The sequence below is a fragment of the Talpa europaea genome (genome assembly GCF_964194135.1).
Source record: "Talpa europaea genome assembly, chromosome: 15".
Classification (NCBI taxonomy): domain Eukaryota; kingdom Metazoa; phylum Chordata; class Mammalia; order Eulipotyphla; family Talpidae; genus Talpa; species Talpa europaea.
The window spans coordinates 51613007-51635443 of record NC_140083.1 but is presented as its reverse complement, the minus strand read 5'-3'; the positions used below and the strand labels follow the sequence as shown (position 1 = coordinate 51635443).

Here is a 22437-nt window from a genome sequence, read left to right as displayed (position 1 = left end):
GAAGGAAGAGGGGCAAAGGGAGGAAATGTAAACCTACTAGTACATTCCTAGTTTAAACGATAATAAAATTATGTATCTAGAAATAATTGTCAATATGGGTGCTTGTTTTCCTCCTAAGTCATAAAAAAGGAAAGCAGACCTAGTTAAAATAATTTTTAATGACATGGTAACTTAGCACTTCATAAGACCCAAGGAAGTCCTTCTTCTAACTCATGAAAAGTCATCACCAATGATTTCAGCATATTTATAGAAAAGGACCCTCTGATGATCTGTGCACAAAGCAAGAGACCTGCACTATTAGAGGATGCTGGCTGCCATGGCAACCACTCCACCCACGGAGAGCCCAGGTGGACTTGGCGCTATCTTTCTGGTGTATAACCCAACATAATCCACTACAACTTTGCTTTTAAATAACATTAACACTTCATACTACTTTTGATCTTTAAAAGCTATCATACAAGGTAATATGACTAATTACTTTATTGATCAGATCCATTCAACCAATAGATGAAGCAGGTGGCAGCAAATATACAGATAAGCTCGGTGAAGCTTACATTCACAGGAGGAAAAAAAGCAGTAAATGAGCTTGTAAGTATGATGACTGATGTGCTGCTAAGGGAAATGAAACAAACAGAAGGATGGAGAAAGGGGGCCACCTCAGAGAGGGTCAGCGCCCCAGAGAAGTGACCGTTGAGCCAGGATGGAAATGATTCAAATCAAAATGAGGGAATTGATCAAAGGAGAAGGAGCTGTGGAAATAGGTGGGTTGATGAGGGCACAGGCTCTATGGTGGGGTCAGCTTTTGTGTCCTGTAAACAGAGAATGGCCACTGAGTTAGTGTGTAGTGAGTGAGAAGGGGTAGGAGCTTGCAAGCCACAGTAAAGGATAAAAATGTTATTCCAAGCACACAGGAGATCAGGAGGGCTGTTCCAGTCATGCTGTTCCAGTCAGTCTGTTCACACTGTTCACACACTCCCCTTTTCCCCAAGGCGCTGCTGCTCACCTCTCACATTCTGTACAAGCAGCCCACCCACGGAACTGGTGAGCTTAGCCACTCCCACCATCAAGTTTTCACTTCCATTTCTTGGGAAATGTCCTTTGGAAGCTATATTTCTTTCTTCAGTGGGTGCGTTTAGGATTGGGAAGTGGTTTTCCCTTAGGGAAAGTTTAACCAGAAAATGTCTATTTCTTAAAAATGCCCTAGATAGCAACTTTGTGGTGTTTTAAGATGATAGATTGCCCTTGCACGCAGGGCAGCCTGTTAAGTAAGTGCCCTTTGTCGGCATGTCATTTTAAAGGTAAGTGTTGATTTGTACGTTTTTATGATCATAGTTATCATACTCTAGTAAAAGGTAAACCTCCAAGAAGTTTGATAAATAGATCAAAAGATTGGTAACCAATGAGATCAAATGAGAGACATCACCAAGTTCACTGAGTAATAATAAGCAGAGTCAATACTAAAGACTTGGGTAAGTGCCAAATCACAAAAGAATTCCTGATAAAATCTAAGTAAGGATAAAAAGGGACACAAGGTAATTATGCAAAAAGTAGAAAATCTCACTGTTTACACTTTAAAATCGAGCTCTGAGAAGATCAGAAAGCTACTTTATGGTTAATACAAAGCATTCTTAACTCAAAAGAAATGTTGGCGAGATTGTGGAGAAAAAGGAACTCTCCTGCACTGTTGGTGGGAGTGCAAACTGGTCCAACCACTATGGAGAGCTGTGTGGAGATTTCTGGACCTTCTAAACATAGAGTGTCCATATGATCCAGCAATTCCACTCCTAGGTATTTACCCAAAGGACACAGAAACATCAATTCCAAAGAGCACCTGCACCCCTATGTTTATAGCAGCACTGTTTACAATAGCTAAGCTTTGGAAACAACCCAAATGCCCAAAAATAGATGACTGGATCAAGAAGATGTGGTACATATATGCCATGGAATATTACTCAGCATTCAAAAAAGATAAATACATGCAATTTGCAGAAACATGGATGGAGCTGGAAGGGATCATACTCAGCAAAATAAGCCAGAAAGAAAAAGAAAAATACCGGATGGTCTCACTCACAGCAGGAATCTAGAAAACTGAAATAAGGGACCAGGAAAAAGAATAACTATAAGAAAGAAAATATCAAAATCAACAAACAACTATGAACCAGAGACACTCTATGGGGGTTGGGGGGCGGGGAAAGGAGGGCTTGGGGTCAAAATAAGGGGGTTGTAATTGTATAGGAAATATAACAATAAAACTTAAATAATAAATAAAATTTTAAAAAAATAAAAGAAATGGGAAAAATATTTTGAGCTCACTGAGATCCAACTGGAATGTACAGGAGACTATAACAGACATATAGTCTAACCCTTGACGAACCCTGGGATTCCTTCATCTGTTATGGGTTCGATCTGCTTCTTGGGGAGACACCCCAAAAGGCAAAACATACCACCCACAGTGGTATGTTCCAGATAAACCCAGAAAGCAGTTGCCCCAATGTGAATAAACATTTACTAGGAGAGGTGATATAACTGGGTAGAGTGAAATAAGAATAAAGGGGAGGCTTAATTATAGTAGCAGGGTGTGCAAGAATGAGCGAGTGAATGAGTGAAAGTGTGCTGTGTCGGTGTGTACACACCTGTAGAATGATAAGTGCTTGCACAGCACAATCAGCTTGCACACACACACTAGGCACAAGAGACTCACACTAAGACAGCGCAGTGAGAAAGGGTTTTCAGTGTCAGATGCCAAGAAACTGTGACCGGACACAAGTAAGGCATGTTGCTTGGACCACTGGCAAGGAGTAGAGAAACAAACACCAAGGAGACTGCATTGCACACAGTGCATCAAGGTAGAGAGGGTCCCTCGGGCCCCTCCAAAGGCTGAGCTTCTCAAGGGTGGCACAGGGTAAACTGTTGGCTCTTGTCAGAAATGGATCTCTCCAATAGAGCACTGCTTCTCTGTGTGTGGAGGTGGCCTAACAAAGCAGATTCAGACTCAAGAATAGAAATGAGGGCAAACACAGCACGAGGAAAAGCAATAGATCTGGTCACCCCACACCTCCACTGAATAATGTAGGCCCTCGTATGGGGACTTTGTATACGCTGATGCCCTAAATACTTGAAGATCAGCCCCTGGACATCCTGAAACTTGATTTTTCTTCTAATCAAATAGAGCCTCTATCTCACCACCCTGAAGGAATACAATGGAGCTAGGATAGATAATTCCAATGACAGCACTTTCAACTAGAAAGAAGGTTTAATATATAACTTGGATTATATTTAAAAGTATTTATGGGGCCTCCCCAGAGGCGCAGCGGTTGAGCGCTAGGTTGTGGAGATGCCTGCAGCCTCTGCAGCGCAGGTTCAATCCCCGGCTGCTTCCCGGCCACCGGAGGAGGGTCCCACATGGCACGCAGACCTCTCCTGCCGCCCGTTGCTCCCCTCAGCAGTGTACTTTGGTCCTTCTGCCTGCTCTGCTCCCTGCTCTGGCTCTGGTGAATTCTCTCACCCTCCTGCGCTTCTGACTGTACCCAGTGCTTATATGTATAAATAAATAAATAAATAAATCTTCTTAAAAAAAAGGTATTTATGAATTTGTTTATAATGTCCCCCTCCTCTATATTGCTCCTGGTCTTAAACGATAAATGAGATCTTCTGGCTACTCTGTCTTATATATCCTTTTTTCACCTTTTCTTCATCTTAAAACAGAGATTCAGAGGCCTCCCTGGTGGCACAAGGGGTTAAGCATCATCACTATGAAGCAATCTGCAACTACTGTGGCACGAGTTCGATCCCTGGCCATGGAGCTGACCCACATGACGCAGCAGCCCTCTCCTGTCTCTCCCACTGCTCTCCTCAGCAGTGTATTTCAGTCAATCCACATGTTCTGCTCCATACTCTCTCTGGTGAATCGTTTCACCCCACGCACCTCTGGCCTTATACCCCAGTTCTTGTATGTATAAATAAATCTTAAAAAAAAAACAACAACGAAAAACAGAGATTCACAGGCAATGTATCTTAACCTATCTTTCCTACAGCATGTATTTTTTCTTGCCTGAAGACTTCCAAGCTACAAAGAGGTGGCAGTGTAATGACTACAAGACTGGGACTGAATTCTGGCTCCAACCCTTTTTTTCATCTGAGGAGTAATTGACATGTTTGGTTTCTATCTTAAAACTGTATTATCTTTGGTGAGTTAGTTAAGGTCTCTGTGCTAAGCTCCACGTCTGAAATCATTATTGATTAACATCATGAACAATGCTTAGAACTGAGCCTGGTACAAAGTAAGCACTCAATAAACACTACTCGCAATTCCCAGTGACATCCATGTTGCCTCACCCACCCTCTCTCTCAGCGTTCTTCTTCAGGGTTTCGCTCATCACTGAAATCCACTGAGAACACACTCACATGGGAAGAGAAAAAGACACACTCACCTAATGACAATTACTTTTAAACATGTGTATTATTGGATACCATGTAAACATTATATAGTTTTAAGATAAAAGAAAGACTTAAAAGAAATGCCACTTGCAGTTGGCAACCCTGGGCTACACTCTATATACACATAGGTCTCCTCTGCTCCTCCACAATCGGGAGTGTTTGGGGAGAAAAGTGCCTTTTCTAGTACCCCTCATTCTCTTCAGAGGCTCCTCTTCCTAAAAGGCCTGTTTCATACACTTCATGGAGATGTTTGCGCTCTCCTCACATGCTGCCTTCTCTAAGACCCTTCCTGGGCTGCCCTCAGGGACAACTCTCTCTCTTCGAAATTCCCCAAATGCTGTCTGTCATCTCTCAAGTCCCCTCTTTGTCTGCCCCATAGGTTCCACACATTCTAGCTTTTCCACGAGACAATGAAGGCTTTGGTGTGTGTGAGATGATGAAATATCTCAACAGCCCCAGAACTGCCAAGAGCTGTCTCATGGCTTTTACACCTCTATCCTTCAGTTGTCCCCCACTTCTCGCCCGAGCAGACACTAACATCGTATGCCAACAGGACTCAGGACTTCCTACCAAACATTCTGATTTCACCTGGAGGAATAAAAGCATAGATCAGATCAAAATGACCTCCAGGTCATTGTTGGGTATTTCCTATACAACATACAACACATTTCATTTCAGAGTGGAGTTTTTCACACTGACTTTACAGGTCTCAGACCAGTCACCAAAGAACTTGGCCACCCTTTAAGTGTTACACAGAGGTGGGGCTGGGCTGCCTCCTACCTGGTTCTTGCGGTAGTCCTGCTGGGAATGTCTCAGCACACGGTAGCACAGCCGCAGCATGTACTTGTAGGGAGCGTATCTCTGGTCCCCCAGATCTTCAAGCCTCAGCATGGCACCCTCCCCTGCTTTCTCCTTAAAGGGCGCTTTCAGAATCCCAAATACCTAACAGGAATAATGAATGAAGGTACATGTTTTGCAAAAAGGTTTTGACTTTTTTACAATAAACACATGAACTCACAGTTTTGTATTATTTGAGTGGAAAGAATGTAAAGGGGGAAAAGGACTTAGGAGACAGGATCAGTGTATGAAGGAACAGAAAGATACTACTAAAGGATTCCCTAGCTAACATAAACATTAAGTAAAAATAATTTTTAATTACATTTTATTAAAATAAGGGATAAAAAGATGTGCAACCCTACCAAGTCACATGAACTGATTTAGATGAACTAAACTATAACTTGATTTCCATTAGCTTATAATTACTTCTACTATTTTCTATAATGAGCTAAAGTCAAGATAATATGAAGAAAATATTTACCTTTCACCTAAAATTAAAATTAGAAAATTGTCTCCAAATATTGCTTTAGCTTTAGATACTGGCATTGGTATAAAGGTATTGATATTGGTGCATAAAGATGTGACTAAATCAATGAAAATATAAGCATTTAAATAAGAAAGGGGCCATATGGGCACTGGTGGTTCCCAGTGACCCTGATTTTTCATGTAAAAGATGATCAGTTTGGAAGTATTTGAAACCACTGAGGAATATAACTGTCATAAGCAGCAAGTCAGCAGGTAGGATAACCAGAGACAAGCTGGCAGGAGGTGTAAACTGCTCATGAAAAAGCATTATGCAAACCCTAGGGTGAGCATTAAAACAGAAAGCAAAATGGGAGAAAGACTCTTTCCTAGTTCATGAAATGTAACAGAAATTAAAGTTCTTTCAATAATTCTATGTTCACTAAACCTTGCATTTTATAATCCTGAAATAAGAGACTTGACATATGGTGGCTGAAATAGTATTAATAAATACTATGAATAACACTCCTTGGAAGTAAATGTTTTTTAAAGAAGAAATGCTAATGTCAGACAAGACTGGTCTCCTTAGAGTTTCTTTGAGAAAAATGTTGATTTCATATTTTCAGGCAACCAGATATAGAACATTAATTGACAATATGTCTACTGATTTGCTTTCTCAACTCCATGTTTCTTGAGTTCACACTTCATGCAGAAGCTCATCACGTTATGCAGGAAAAAACTGATTTAAAAGAATGTATCAAAGCAGGCAAGTTCATATATGCATTGTATTGAGACGTGAACTAATATATTGCTGTTTCGTAAACTTCAGAAAGACACAGTACAGAAGTAGCTCTAGACTTTCACAGGGGAAAATGAGAACACAGCACAGAGCACTTGTGCACTGATAGATGGATAGACTGCCCTACTTTCCTAGGAAAGAAGAGGGGAAAAAGTAAGAAGCAGATGGAGATGGCCATTTCCAGGTTCTCCTGGAAATTCTAGCTAGAAAATTATCCCAGCACATTTTTCTAAAGATAGTCTGACCATATGTGTTCCTTAGAAGTCTGTAGTGAGCTGTCTCCAAGATGGCCCTCAACAACATCTGCCTCCTGGAATTCCCACCCTTATGTAATCCTATGCCCTTAACAATGGGTTGGATTCACTGACTCACTTCTAGTGAGTAGGACTAATGAAGAGAACTGATAGGATGCTGCTGGGGTTATAAAGACTGTGGCTGGCACTGGGACTACCTCTGCTCTCCTCTCATGGACTCCCTATTTTTAAGGAAATCTGCTGCCTCTGGAGAGGTCTCTTCAAGTGAGCTGGGACATGAGTCCTCACCCAATCCAGCCTTGGATGACTCAGTCCCAGCCAGCACATTCATTGCATCCTTTTGAAAGACCCTGAGCTTCCTGCATAACCACCCACATAACCAACTTTCAGATTCCTGCTCCACAGAAACTGTGAGCTGATTATCTGCTGTTTTCAGTCACTACAGTTTAGGGTAATCTAAATGTGAGGACTTCAGAAAGATAAACAGATGTATGAAAAAATTCACCTGTGCCAATATGTTTTGTTCCCTCATTAATTTTTGACGCTCTCGGTTTGGCTTAGTGATAACCACGTCCAGAACTTCTTGTCCATTATTAAGTACATCAGCAACAAAGAAGATGAGGTCTTCCAATAATTTGGTTACAAACCTGTCATAAAAATGAAAAGGACTCTTTACTCTCTGGTATGCTTCATTATGGAAAATATCCAAGTTTTCCACTCCTAAAGAATACAGTGATTTAAAAAAAAAACTTATTGCTGTAACACTGGTTGACAACATTATATAGGTTTTGGGTGTACATAAGTCAATTTCTCAGTATCTCCATGTGCTACATCATGTTTGCTACCACATGTTTTCTAATAAACAGTAAGAACGGAACCACTGAAAGAATGAAAGTATCTTATAATAAAATTATAAGTATCTTATTAGTATAAGTATCTTATAATAAAAATTTTTAAATGGAAAAATAGCTAATGTAGTTAGTACTCACAAAATCTTCATAAAGAACATTCCAAAACTTCCTATAGAAGTTGCATAGAAGATTTGTACAAATTCTCCACCAAAGAAAATACAGGAATGTCAAACATTAAATGTGAAAACCACAGTATGATACTACTCAACTATTATAATGGCTAAAGAATTCTTAGATAATTCTAAGAGTTGGTAGGTCAGCTGGAGCTCTCATACATAGCTGGTTGGAATGTAAAATTGTGTAGTACCTTGGAAAAGTTGGGCAGTTCTAATAAAGTTAAACATTTACTTGGCATACAACCCACAATTCCATTTCCAGATATGTACTATAGAAAAGTGAAATCTTCTCATTATATGAAATCTATTAACAGATATTTATAGCAACTTTATTCTCAATTGCTAAATTGGAAACCATCTAAATAACCTTCAATTAGTGAATGGATAAGCAAGCCATGGTACATCCATATTATGGAATACTACTCAGTAATAAAAAAGAACAAATTATGGAAACAAACAAAAAAATAATAACATCCCTTCCCTTGCCCCCCCCAACATATCAAGAATTTGCAGAGGCTGTTAACAAGATTAAGTCACAGGAGCCACACAAGCAGGGGAGTCCGGAGGGTAACATCACCAGATGGCTTCTTCCGAAGACTGACCAGCAGAGTTTTTCTGCTTAAGGAAAACAGCTATGCTCCTAAGTTCTTAACTTCATATCATTTTTTAAAGATTTATTTTATTTATGCATACAAGAGCCGGGGTACAGGCCAGATGAGCAGGAGGGTGAGAGGATTCACCTACTGTCTCAAACTATACTTCTAGACTCAACACATTTCAATTTTTCCAATACAGAGAAAAGCAAAAATTGAAAGGATCTGTGCATAGAGACAGTGTGAGCAAGCAGATGCTCTGAGCATCTAGGGAAGTATTAATTTATCTATAAAAAATTACAGTGTTTTAAAAATCACACAGTAATGTTTACTTTGAACTCTGCATTTTGGTTATCATTTTAATCATTACTTACATTCCAATGGCATTTAGCACCTGATGTGTCTTGAAGCCTCTTCTGGTCTTAGATTGTTTTTTTCCCTTCCCCTATGTGCTATTTATCATTTTCTATAGGAGCTTTTAAAAATAAGACCAAAGCTGCCCGACAAGTATTTAAATTAACTATCCATAGACATTAGCATACTCATTCACTGCTATTAGCATCATCGATCATGATCACATCAATAAGAAAACTACAATTTAAGAGATCTAATGATTTTAGAAACCTGTACAATATTCAGACAGGGAGCACCTTGCCTCTATCTCCTGATTGTCCTCATGACAGAGAACACCCTTTGTGGAAACCAGTGGACAAATCCATAATTCAGAATTTAGCCAACCACATCCAAATTTCAGCTTGCCAGAGGAGGAGGGAAGATGGGATGGGAACAAATTAGGCAGGAGGCCCCACGGTCTATGGTAAGGACTGTGGATACTTCGATGGAATGACGATGAAGAAAATTGGCAGCCTTGATGGGGATCACTACATATACACGCCATTACACAGTTCACCTTCTCAAGGAAGAGGTCCTGGAGGCCAAGGAAACCAGCCTTCTCTTTTGACCTCAGAAATGACTAGAATCTTTTGGGTATGGGGGAGATTTCTTTGTTGGGATTTTTGTTTTTGCCTTTTCCCTGCAGGCATCCCATCTGTGGCAAAGAAAACTGTTTTTTTTTTTGTTTGTTTGTTTGTTTGTTTGTTTGTTTTGTTTTGTTTTCAGTTTAGATCAAACACCAATTCAACACTGAGAAATGGTCAGGTCCTGCAAACTCATTCAGTCTTTCTTTTGTATCACTCTATCATGTGTAGTAATGATAGATGAAAATATATTTTCAAAAAGACCTATCTTAAAACATAATAATAAGCTTCATGGGTCAGGAATAAAACAAGAAAAACAGTGATGACCAGGGAAACTGTTCAATCCCTGCAAGGCAACAGAGGCTAAAAGCACATCTATAGGGAGCAAAGCTAAAGATGCAAAAGTGGAGGTCTGAACAGGGCTTCTCTGTCCTTGTAGGGGATCCTTAAAAACCATGACCCCTGCTCAGGTTCCGGTGTGCTGTGGTTGGAGGCAATGTGACACTACATAAGAGGGTCCACACCTGCCCACCTGGGCTCACCATGGCTGAAGTCAAAGCAACTGTGAGGCATCACTCTCAGCCCTCAATAGCAATCTGGCTTGAGCTAGTCAAGGGAGGATCAGTGGAGGCAACCATAATAATAGGAAATAATAGGAATAATAGGAGAATAATGAATAATAGGAATAATAGGAAAAATGAGCAAAAATATTGAGAGAAATTAATATTTTTGTGTCACTTGGGTAAAATACCTAGGAGTGGAATTGCTGGATCATATGGAAGCTCTATGTTTAGTAGGTCAAGAAATCTCCACACAGCTCTCCATAGTGGTTGGACCAGTTTGCACTCCCATCAGCAGTGCAGGAGAGTTCCTTTTTCTCCACAACCTCACCAACATTTGTTGTTGCTAGTTTTTTTAAAGGGCACCTGCACCCCTATGTTTATAGCAGCACTATTTACAATAGCTAAGCTATGGAAAAAACCCAAATTCCCAAAAATAAATGACTGGATCAAGAAGATGTGGTACATACACACAAAGGAAAATTACTCAGCAAACAAAAAAGATAAACACATGCAGTTTGCAGCAACATGGATGCAGCTAGAAGGGATCATGCCCAGCAAAATAAGTCCGAAAGAAAAAGAAAAATACCGGATGGTCTCACTCAGCAGGAACTTAGAAAACCTAAATAGGGGACCAGGAAAAAGACTAATCAATAAAAAGTAAAAATCAAAATCAACAAGCAACTGTAAACCAGAGACATACTGGGGGGGGGGGGAGGCGGGAGTAGCGGGGAGAGGAAGGATTAGGTTCAAAATAAGGGGGGAGGTGCAATTGTATGGGAAATACAACCAAAATGAAAATGCATACATTGTGCAAAAATGAAAAATGATGTAAGAATTATATAAAATAAAATATTAAAAAAATTGAGAGAAAGCAAAAATCTTCCCCCAGCAAGAGCCTGCTTATTGAAAATGACATAAAGCAAGCCAGTCATCACATTAAAATATCAGGCATCAACAAGTTACCAACAAAACACATGATATGATAAAAGAAAACAAAGGAAATTTCAGAATTACTTTTAAATAAGTGTTTTCAATTATCAAAGAGGTAAAGAATGAAATTACATATCCAGAAAGAGAACATATATAAAAATGGGCACAAATATAAGAATAGGTAGATGTGCAAAAGTAATACCTGAGAAATAAAAATTGCAACGATTTAAATAAAAATGTAATCCATGAATATAAACTATTCTGCACAAAGTTCTAAGCAAAGTAGTGATTTCAAAGGCAGCATCAAAAAAAACTGATCTGGAAAGCAGCAGAGACTTTAAATGGCAAATTGTAAAAGGAAAGGTAATCGATAAAGAGGATGAATTAAGAGGACCTAACATCTAACTAATAAAATTTCAAGAGAGAAGAGGAGCTCCCTTGCGCACCTGTGACTATGCAGGTGCCTCTCTTTTTCTTTCTCCTTTTTCTAATAAACATGTCCTTTTACAAAAAAAAAAAAAAAGAGAGAGAGAGAGAGAGAAGAAAATATAAAGAAGTTATATTTGAAGGAACTAGTTGAAATTTTTCCAGAATTGAAGGAAGACACAGTATTCAGATTTAAAGTATTAACCCCGGGCCTCCCCGGTGGCGCAGCGGTTGAGCGCTGGGTTGCGAAGCTGCTCGCAGCCTCTGCAGCGCCTGTTCGATCCCCAGCTGCTGCCTGGCCATGGAAGGAGGGTCCCACATGGCGCGCAGACCTCTCCTGTCACCCGCTGCTCCCCTCAGCAGTGTGCTTTGGTCCTTCTGCCTGCTCTGCTCCCTGCTCTGGCTCTAGTGAATTCTCTCACCCTCCCACGCTTCTGACTGTACCCAGTGCTTGTATAAATAATAAATAAATAAATCTTTAAAAAAAAGATTAAAAAAAATAAAAAAATAAGTATTAACCCCAAGTGTCCAGTGGGAAAATGAAAATAAAACTTTCTTGTCAACACATAACAATGAGGCTTTAGGACATCAAAAAAAAAAAAAATCCACAAAATTACCATATGAGTCAGTGACAACAAAGAGAAACAATTCTACCAACAGAAGACTCCTTAATGGCAAGGAAAGAAGCCAGGAAATAATTAAATTCTAATTTAAAATACTAAAGGAAAATACTTGTCAATCTAGCATTCTATAAATAATCACTTAAGAGTGGAGTTAAAATTAACATTATCATAGTATCACATGATAAACATTATCATATACCAAAAAAAGCTAAGATGACATCTAACCCATAGACACTCACTGAATGCACTAAAAGAATTTCAACAAAAAGATAACTTGGAGCATGCAAGATGCAAAAAAATAAAAGGTAAGCAGGGGAGCTAAATATATCAAGAAATTTAATTAATAATAAAAGTGATTTTAGAAACTAAGTTTTCAGGTGGTACATCATGATTTTAAGACATTTGTTTGCAGGTATAAAATATTATAAAATAAAACTTTTTAATGAAAATAGAGAACTATAGTTCTAGATAACTAGTCCAATGAAGAGGGAGAATGAGAATATCAGTGTGTAATATCAGTATGCTGAGGGGCTTAATGTCCATGAGAGAAGGAAAGAAATATTTAAAGACTTCAAGTTTTATAAGAAAAGATATATAGTTAAAATATATGAAAAGAACTTCAGGGTAAATGCCAAAGAACAGCAACATGGCCGAAAACTCATAAATTAAAAGAGACTATCAAGTTAGATTTTTTTAAACCCAGCTCTCTGCTACTCACAAGAGACATCACCAAAACAAAATGGGCAGAAAACATGAAAATATGGCTATTTAAAAAGGGGTGTCAGGAACATAAATGCAGAACAAAAAAGATAGAGAGCATACAGATAGCAAAATCAGGCAAACAAAATTGAAGGGAAAACGATATTGCTACAGAAAAATATTCACATGGATCAGATATAGGAGGCCTGTCATTCTAGATTCTCAGTTTCTATCTTGGGAACCTGGACTAACCCTCCTGTAGCTTGTATGACAACACGGCCACAGTCTGTGCTGTTCACACTTCATGCACTCAAGGCTCACGGCACGCAGCACGGGTCTAGTAGGATTAAAATAAAGGCACCTCTGAACTCTAGATACTACAGAGAGACCCATCTTTTCCTGGACCTCAGAGATGAATCCTGGTGCAGAAAGTCTGTTTTATCACTGCACATACATCGTGACTTTCTCCAATTCTGAAGAGCAGTTATCTCCTTCCATCCTCCCCCTCCCCGTAGGCCCTGCTTGTTCCAACACTATTCATTGGAGCAGCTGTGCAGAATAACATCAGAAAATTGCACAGAAAGACATCTCAGGTTGAGGAGCGTGGGGCCTAACTCTGGAGCCGTGCCTCCCAAGTCCGTTCCTGGGGTGAGTCACGGGACTGACAAGCGAGAGGATGCAACTACCACAGGCTTTGTGGGACACATCTGCAATATTCTAACTCCTGCCCTTTGACCGTTTATCATTCTTCCGAGTTTTGAGTAAAAGAATATCTAATAATAACTTCATTCTCCAGGGGGGAAAAATGTCAGAGTTGTGAAGTATTTTCAGAAAGAATTTTATACTGAATTCTCAAACTGAGAAGAGAGAATAATATAAATGCATTCAACTATGCCAATAAGCTCTCCTGTGCTGACAGGCAGCTCTGAATGCATTTTGATGGGAAGCAGCTTTCTGAAATTACTAAGTTAAATAATTGCCACTTCTTATTGCTCAGGCAAGACCTTCTCTCTGCGATGATGTTTTCCCTTCTACAACAGCAAAGAAGGTAACTGAGGGAATAAAAATGCATGATCCCTAGTCCGTCCAGGTGCAGAAGCATCCTTAGCACCATCTTGAGCGGTTAAGATTCTCGCTGGCAGGAAGTAAAGAAAGAGCCACTTCATGCAGGTTTCAGCCAGCGATGCCTGAGTGGTCCTGATCTGAACCTCCATTTGTCCTTTTCTTCAAGCAACACATTCACTCTTAGCAAAGGAGACTTTTAAGTGAGGCTGAGTAAATTTCTGTGCCTATGCGAGAGTGACAGACACAAAGAAATGGATCCATCAAAAGGAAAAATTAATAGCTGAAGAGCAGGCAAATATAAAGTACTGTCTAACTGGAATCCATTACCCACCATAATTTAGCTCTGATATTTAATTATCTATAATCCAGAAGAGGAGAGCAGTTGCTTCAACTTCTGGCCTTTATTCATTTCCTCTAAAGAGCTAGAAGAATGGCTGACTAGGCAGCAGTAGTTTTCAAATGCAGGTTTGTTAGGGGGAAACAGGTAACAATAGAGAGGAAACTAAAAAACAGCTATTCCATTTATTTGCTCATTTATATTTTTCTATTGATAATGGTAGGATGAAATAGGTGGGGGGTTGTTCCTTCATACTGTAAGATCTATATCTAAAAGCTCACCAGGCAGGTATGTTTACGATGAAATATTTATAAAGTGAACACCAAAAAGCCATCCCCCAAAAGCAAGAAATGGCACAGGACCTTCTCAAAATTCTCCCCAATCATAACTCTCCCCTCCCCTCAAAGGCAACACCATCCTAATTTTTATGACAATTATTTCTTGCATTTCTTTATAGTTCTGCCAATTGCTTAAGTGCTCCAAAGAAACAGAATTTCATTTTGTTTTTGAACTGTACAAATAAAATCACAGTGAAAGCCTTTGCATTTAGTTCTCACTCAATCTAAAGTTTATTAGATTTATCCATGCGGGTACATATAGAGACAGTCCATTTCTTTTCATGGCTGTGCTGCAACTGCATTATGTGATTATACCTAAATTGTATTCATCTGTTCAACTGGATAGTTTTGGATAGTTTTATTTGGAGTAAGACTGAATATAGGGCTTCTTTTGGAGAAATGCTCAAGAACATTCTCTTAGGAATAGAACTGGTGAGTCATGGAGTGTTTGCTTGAAAAAGTGTGTTAAGAACACTTAACATCACATCTACCCTCTTCACAACTATTTAAGTGCACAATTTGGTATTGCCAGCTGCAGGCGATACCACAACTGTACATCCTCCAACTCTTACTCATCTTGTATAAATGAAGCTTTGTGTTCATTGAACATCAGTTCCTCATTTCCCCCCTCCCCACCCAGCCCCTGGCGACCACCATTCACATCTGTTTCTATGCCTTAGTCCATTATGCAGCACTATTATCAGGCTATTACTTACACTATTATTAACAAAAGCCAACATATAATAAAAACCTAAATGCCCATCGATAGATGAATGGATAAAGAGAATGCCACACACAGTTATACATCCCTTAGGGACAGGCACACATTCTGAGTATTGTGTCACTGGACATTCTAGTCACTGTGCAAACAGCATAGAGTATTACCACACATACCAGATGTAAGCATTTGAGCTCCATACAATAACCTATTTGGATCAACAACCGTCTATGTGATCCATTGTTGACCAAAACATTGTTAAGTCATGCATACCTGTATACACACAATGGAGAATTATTCAGCCTCAAAAAAGAAGGGAATCCTGTCACAAGTGACAACACAGGTGAATCTGAAGAACATTACTAAGTGATATAAGCCAGTCACAATTCCATTTAAATGAGGAGTGTTTGCTGCTTTAACTTAGCTGATTATTGTCAAACTATTTTCCAAAGTGCTATGCCCATTATCTCACCAGGGGGCTGATGAATGAATTCCTAGGACATTAGCGAATAGCTATCCTTGTTCAATGGAAAGACATGTGCAGAGAAGAAATGGAGAGAATGCTTGTGCTCCAGTGCACAGCAGAAAGATAGACTTGAAAACCACACATAGAGCATCCCTGGTGTTGTAAGGGGTTAAACGTCAGCACTATGAAACTATCTGCAGCCACTGCAGCACGAGTTCAATCCCTGGCCAGGGAGCTGACCCACATGGTACAGCAGACCTTTCCTGTCTCACACACTGCTCCCCTCAGCAGTGTGTTTCAGTCGATCTGCCTGTTCTGCTCCCTACTCTGTCTCTGGTGAATCCTCTCACCCCCCACACCTCTGGCCTGTACCCCAGCTCTTGTATGCATAAATAAATAAATCATTAAAAAAGAAAAGAAAACCACACATGACAGAATCCCCAACCTCTAACTGTGACTTTTCAATGTTCTCTCGTGTAAAATGAGAATCATGTCCATCACAGAGCTATTTGAGGGGTTAAATAAGATACATGTACAGTGCCTACCACAGTACCTGACACAGAGTAGGGAGGAAATAACCCATACAGCAATCAGTGTCTCTTTCTCTTTCTCCCTTAGTTCTAAAACCAGAGTTGACAAATCAAGGATCAAATTTCCTGTGGACAGAGACCTATACCATGCAAACTGTCTTCTGATAGAACATGTTTTGTTTGTTTTATTTGTTTTGGTGGTACCTGAGCAGAGAAATGTGTCTTGAATAAATAAGGACCAAAAACAAACAAACAAACCTCCTTTTAGGACTTTCAGAATTCAAAATTCAAGCATAGAATCAAGTGCAACGAAAGGTACTGCAAATGTTCTAGGAAACATTTGAAAGACAAGATCAGAGAGTAACTAAAAACAACTGTTCCCAAGCCAAGCTAAAGTTAAAAAAGTAATATCCCAGTAGCTTTTAACATCACCCTTTGCATTTACTCACCATGAATAAAGTGAGCCAAGGTGCACTGCTCTGGAGAAGATTGTAAACATTCCCTAAGCATCATCCCTTTGCTTGAGGCTTACTGCAAGAGGTAAGCGCAGACTTTTTTGACAATTTAAGAGTCATTATAAAATGTCACTAACCTCCTTTCATTCTGAGTGATGGTGCCATTCTCCAGCTTTTTCACTGTGGTCGCCAGCACCTTATTTGCATCATTGGCAAAGTCTAGATCTCGAACCTCAGACAACGGGACAGACACAATGGCAAAGGCTTCTTTGTCCTCTTTTGTTTGGCAAGTTCCAATCTGCAAAGTTTTTCAAAAAATCAAAATCAACAAGCAATTATAAACCAGAGACACACTAAGGAGGTGGGGGTGGGGGAGGACGGGGAGAGGAGGGATTGGGGTCAAAATAAAGGGGGTGCAACTGTATAGGGAATATAACCAAGGTGAAAATGTATACATTGTGCAAAAATGAAAAATGATGTAAAAATATATTAAAAAATAAAATAGGGAAATATATTTATCACATAAAAAAAGATTAGTTGCTATTGTCTTTTAATAACTGTGCACGATTCTTTGAGGACTAATACAACTTAGCACTGTTCAAGAAACAGAAGATGGAAACAAGGAATTTAAACACAGTAATTTCCACACCCACTAGCCACTATGAAAGGCTGGAGGACATGTGGGCTTTCCATGCCCACTTCCTGTCCTTCTCCCAAAGCCCAGCTGGCCCTTAACTTCTGTTTCAACAGAAGAGAGAAAATACACCCCCAGAATCAGCCCCTGCTCTCCAGGTAGTGGCCCAGACCCCTCCTGCATCACTGCCCTGCTGCACCCAAGCCATTTAGTCAGGTACTGATACCCTGGCAGACAACCGGGCTTGATGAGATTAACTGCAATCATCTCTAAGATAGATATTGGGGATGAACTGTCAAGTACATGCCAGTTACCCATCCCTCCAAACCTAGTCACAAAATTAAACAATTGTCAGCAACATTTACCTTCAACATAACAGGTCTCTCTTCATCTGTGTCTATGGGGATACTCGTACTGGTTACCCATGTATTGGTACATAAATGTCTTAACCGAACATATGAGTTCCTAGAAGCAAAATAAAAGATTATAAAAATTAGCATACTTGCATATTAACACAATTCACAGCTTTGTACACAGTATGACTAGAAATGTACTTTAGGCTAGTTGTTGACATCACCAGAGATCAGTTTGGTTTAAGAGAAAATTCTGAACCATAGCCTGTTTCATAGCTTACAGAATTATTACCTGGACCACTGCTTCCCAGAGCGTGGTCCCTGGACCAGCAGTAAGTACCACTTGGGGACGAGTCAGAAATGCAGCTCTGAGGCTTCATCCCAGTCCACCAAACCAGAACTCTGAGGGTGAAACCCAATCATGAGTATTGTGACAGGCTCTGCGGGCAACACCGCTGCAGGTGAGGTGCAGTCCACAGGGGAAGAGGCCAGCTCAGTCCAAAATGCTGTCCGAGAGCAGGCCTTTGGTAGTTTGTCTGCCTGCAGGAGTAACTGGAGTCTAGCTTAGCCATTCATGGGATCCACATTGTGAATGCTCCTACTCACTAGGTCAGTGTTTGCTATTTCAGTGTATAAGAAATAGAAAAACTGCTTATAAGCAGTCAGAGGGTGCCTGGGAAAGGGCAGGAGCACTTTATCCAATGCTAGTAACATTATTTTTAAAGAGTCTTTCATTATCACTATTTCTTTAACAAATAAGTATCTATTAAAGGGAGATACTTTGGCATTTTCTCTCCCATCTCATATTCTGGACACTTAGAACACTCTTTCCAGATAGGCAGTTCTTGATCCTTAAGATCTTTTCAAGACCTAAGTGTCCTGAATCAAAGTTGATGCATCTCATCGCTCTTAACAGGCCTCTCCCACTCTGCAATTTTTCTTCAAAGCATTTTCATGACCTAACCTTATATTTATGTTTATTGACTTATCTGTCTCATTTATTTGAATGTAAATACATAACTAGCTTGCTCACTGTTGTCTTCCCAACACTGAAGACAATGCCTGGAATGGAATCATGGTTCCATAAATATTGGTGGACTGAATGACTAATGAAATGAATGAACAAATGAATCTGATAAAATAAAAATAAATAATATGATTTAATAGAAATGCTTCTGGATTACTCTGCATTTTAGTAATAGAAGGCCATCTATGTAAAAAGAATAAATAATTCTTAGGAACTTTTCAGAATTTCTTTAGTGCTGCATATTTTAAGTTCAGTTGGCTCTTGAACAATGCAAGGGTTTGGGCCTCCTACCCCTATGCAGTCTAAAATCCAAGTATAATTGTTGATTCTCCCAAAATCTGAGCTACTAATCACCTGCTGTTGACAGGGAGCCTTACCAATAACATAAACAGTAGAATAAAGCATCTTTTGTTTCATGTATGCAATACCTGTTCTAGCTTATAATAAACTGAAAAAAAAAAGAAAATGTTATAACAAAATTTAAGGGACTCATCATAAAGGTCTTTACAATTGCTGTCTTCATCTTGAGCAGACTAAGGAAGAGGACGGGTGGAAAAAAATCATGTATGAGTGGACTGGTCAGTTCATGCTGTTCAAGGGTGAACTGTATTATAATAACAAAGCTAACTGTGCTTGTCTACTCATGGAGGAGATACAATTTTCACACATTTTCCCCATCTATGCTTGCTCCTTTGATATCACATCAAGTATATTAAAGTTAGGATTTCAATTCCTTACCAACCAGAAAATTATTCAAAGAACCACTAGCTTTTACTCAAAACTTTTTTTTTTTTTTACCTTGGAACCAGGCAATCAGCTCTCTGAAGAGTTGTGGCATCCAGTTCAAAAAGGGATGCAATGTCATTCCCATGTGGGACTGAGACCAGAGTGTACATGATCTTCTCCCCTGCCGGGCGTTTCTTCTTTGAAGTTGGAAGATCTCCCTCTCTCTGTTGAGGAGGTACAAGTTATTTACTTTTATCAGGTTTCTTACTACACTTTCCAATTATTTGGGGTATGAGGTTTAAATTTGCATGTTATTTCTCTGTTGGGTTATACAGCTGTGTATTTCACATCATCTCAGAAAAAGCAGCTCAGGTCTGACAGCCTTTGAGATCATTAATATCAATGGTGGTAAGTCACACACTCCTGGGGGCAGGTTCTGGATGTCTCATCAAGTCACTAAGAGTGACAAGAGATAAGGTTCCTGAGGTGCTCTGGTTGCACAGGGGATAAAGTCTCAGCGCTATTAAGCTAGCAGCAGCCACTGCAACAAGAGTTCGATCCCAGCCAGGGAGCTAGCCCACATGGCACAGCAGACCTCTCCTGTCTCATCTGCTGCTCCCCTCAGCAGTGTATTTCAGTAGATTTGTCTGCTCCCCACTCTGTCTCTGGTAAATCCTCTCACCTCTGGCCTGTATCCCATCACTTGTATCAATAAATAAATCTTTAAAAAAAAAAAAAGAACTAAGGTTCCTTCTCTTTTATCAAACCTATTTATACAAGTAACTTTGACCATTACACATTTAAAACAAATACAGAGAACAGTGTGTGGAATTTAGATTTTATAAATTAAAGAGCAAGCTATGCAGTGTTTTGGAGCCCCTACCCAACTCCTAACACATAATTGTGACATGAAGTAATAAACAGCAACATTCTATTCACTTCATTAGTTTATTCCTTTAGATCCCAGAACATCCTAAAATTGTGTTAAAAGTCAAGTAAAATAAAATCTCATAAGTAGAAGCCTTCATGATATGAAGCTCAGTCAATATTTCAGTCCATCCCTGCCATATTAAGTAGGCAAAACACAAAATTAATGATTGCGCATTTTTATTTGAACTTCCCCCAGTCCCAATATCCTATGGAAGAATTTGACATACAAGGAACCAAAATGTGATACAGGAAATGCAATATAAAATTGACAATTAAGTATCTAAAAACAATTACTTGTATATTCTTATTAAACTAAGTAAAAACTGAAAATGAGAAAGCTTGTCATTGTGTCATCTGTGAGGCGGAAAGATCTCTTCCTAAATAAAGCTCTGGCAGCAGCCAGAGATGTGAAATTATATCATTTGGAATGAATTCCTTTGGGTCTCAAAAGCATTTTGTTTTTTAATTATTCCTTACTGAAATTTGGACAGCCTCCGTACAGCTTTCTTTCTTTTCTCCACTTCAACTATGACAGTGGGTTGAGAGAAAAATCCTAAAGCAAAGAGGACAACTTGAAATAAAAGCTAGGAACAGGGGAAGAAGGAGAAAAAGGCAATGTGTGAGATACACTTGGCAAACAGAAGGGGGCAAGGAAAGACCCTGGTCGAGTTTTACTGCTAGTTATTTAATCAATAGGAAAAAAAAAATGTCTAAAATATGTGTTGCTTAACATAGGTTAAGTACTGAATTAGATATTATTATCCTATTTTTACAGATGAATAAACTTGGCTTGAGGGGCCAAGTTCACATAACTATGATGTGATAGAACTAAAACTCAACCTAGTTACAGCTTATTCCACAGCCCTTGCTCTTAATTAATATGCCACAGTGAGGACACAGTAATCAACAAACTTCTAGAAAACCATCAGAAAAAACCTGGAGAAGATAAACATAACTGACTCTGTATGTTTGCCTTTTTTCTCTCTACTTTTTTGAAAGCCTATTGCTGGATGAACTATTTCTTTTATAGAAGAAAGTAAGGTGCTAAGACAATTCATTAAGGAAGGAATAATTTAAAAAAATAAAACATGGCTTCCCTGGTGGCGCAAGGGGTTAAGCACAGCACTGTGAAGCTATATGCAACCTCTGCAGCACAAGTTTGATTCCTGACCAGCCAGGAAGCAACCCACATGGCGCAGCAGACCTCTCCTAACTCGCCCACTGCTCCCCTCAGCAGTGTATTTCAGTCAATCTGCCTGTTCTGATCCCCACTCTGTCTCTGGTGAATCCTCTCCCCTGTACCTCTGGCCTGTACCCCAGTTCTTGTATGAATAAATAAAAAAGTCTTTCAAAAAATGAAAAGAAAAAGAAATGCAACCAAGTGAGGTTTATCCTAGATGTGCAAGACTGGTTCAACACTGGAAAATTAATTAATGAATTCACAGGCTAAAGAAGGACTAGCACAAAATCATATTGACAGATGCAGAAAAAAAAGTATTTGACAAAATCCCAAAACACACCCATGATAAAAAACTTTCAGCAAACTAATAGAGAAGAACTTCCTCAATGTGACAGGGAACATCTACCAAAAATACTATAACTGACATCATTATTTAAAGTTGGGAAATTGGAACCTTTCCTGTTAAGACCAGGAAAAAGGCAAAAAATGTTGTTAGCACTCTCCCATTAGCACTCCTTTGCAATATCATACTGGAAGTTCCAGCTAATACAGTAAGACAAAAAAAAAAAAAAAGTTATGTAGATTGGAAAGGAAGAAATAAAACTGTCTTTGTTTGCAGATGACAGGATTGTCTTTACAAGGAATCAAAAGAATTGATCTAAAAAAATCCTGAAACTAATAAGTAGTTAAAGCAAAGTTGCAGCAAACAAGGTTAATATGTTACAGTAAATTGCTTTCCTATGTACCAGTAATAAACAGTGGTATTTGCAATCAAAACCATGATACCATTTACATAGTATCCAAAAGACAAGCACTTAGGTATAAATCTAACAAAACATGTACAAGGTCTATATGACGAAAACTACAAAAATGCTGATGAAAGAGATCAAAGAACTAAAGTTATTATATGTTCATGGGTAGGTAGAACCAATATTGTGAACATGTCACTTCCTTCCAACTTGATCTAAGGATTCAGTGCATTCTAACTGTATGACATTCTGGAAAAGATAAAACTATGGAAACAACAAAAAGTCTCTGGTTACAAGGAGGG

The 22437-nt window shown here is 39.2% G+C and overlaps 1 protein-coding gene across 4 annotated transcripts in view; it reads right to left on the bottom strand.

The window, feature by feature from the left end:
- Nucleotides 1-22437, bottom strand: part of ITPR2 (inositol 1,4,5-trisphosphate receptor type 2) — a gene marked incomplete at both ends in the record, with an annotated part of 472402 nt that overhangs the window by 319323 nt on the left and 130642 nt on the right. For all 4 annotated transcript variants that reach the window (XM_084254830.1, XM_084254833.1, XM_084254831.1 and 1 more), the window contains 5 exons: nucleotides 5218-5379; nucleotides 7295-7436; nucleotides 16674-16834; nucleotides 17536-17635; nucleotides 19349-19500. In XM_084254830.1, the coding sequence (XP_084110956.1) occupies nucleotides 5218-5379; nucleotides 7295-7436; nucleotides 16674-16834; nucleotides 17536-17635; nucleotides 19349-19500 (717 nt within the window). The remainder of the gene's footprint in view (nucleotides 1-5217; nucleotides 5380-7294; nucleotides 7437-16673; nucleotides 16835-17535; nucleotides 17636-19348; nucleotides 19501-22437) is intronic.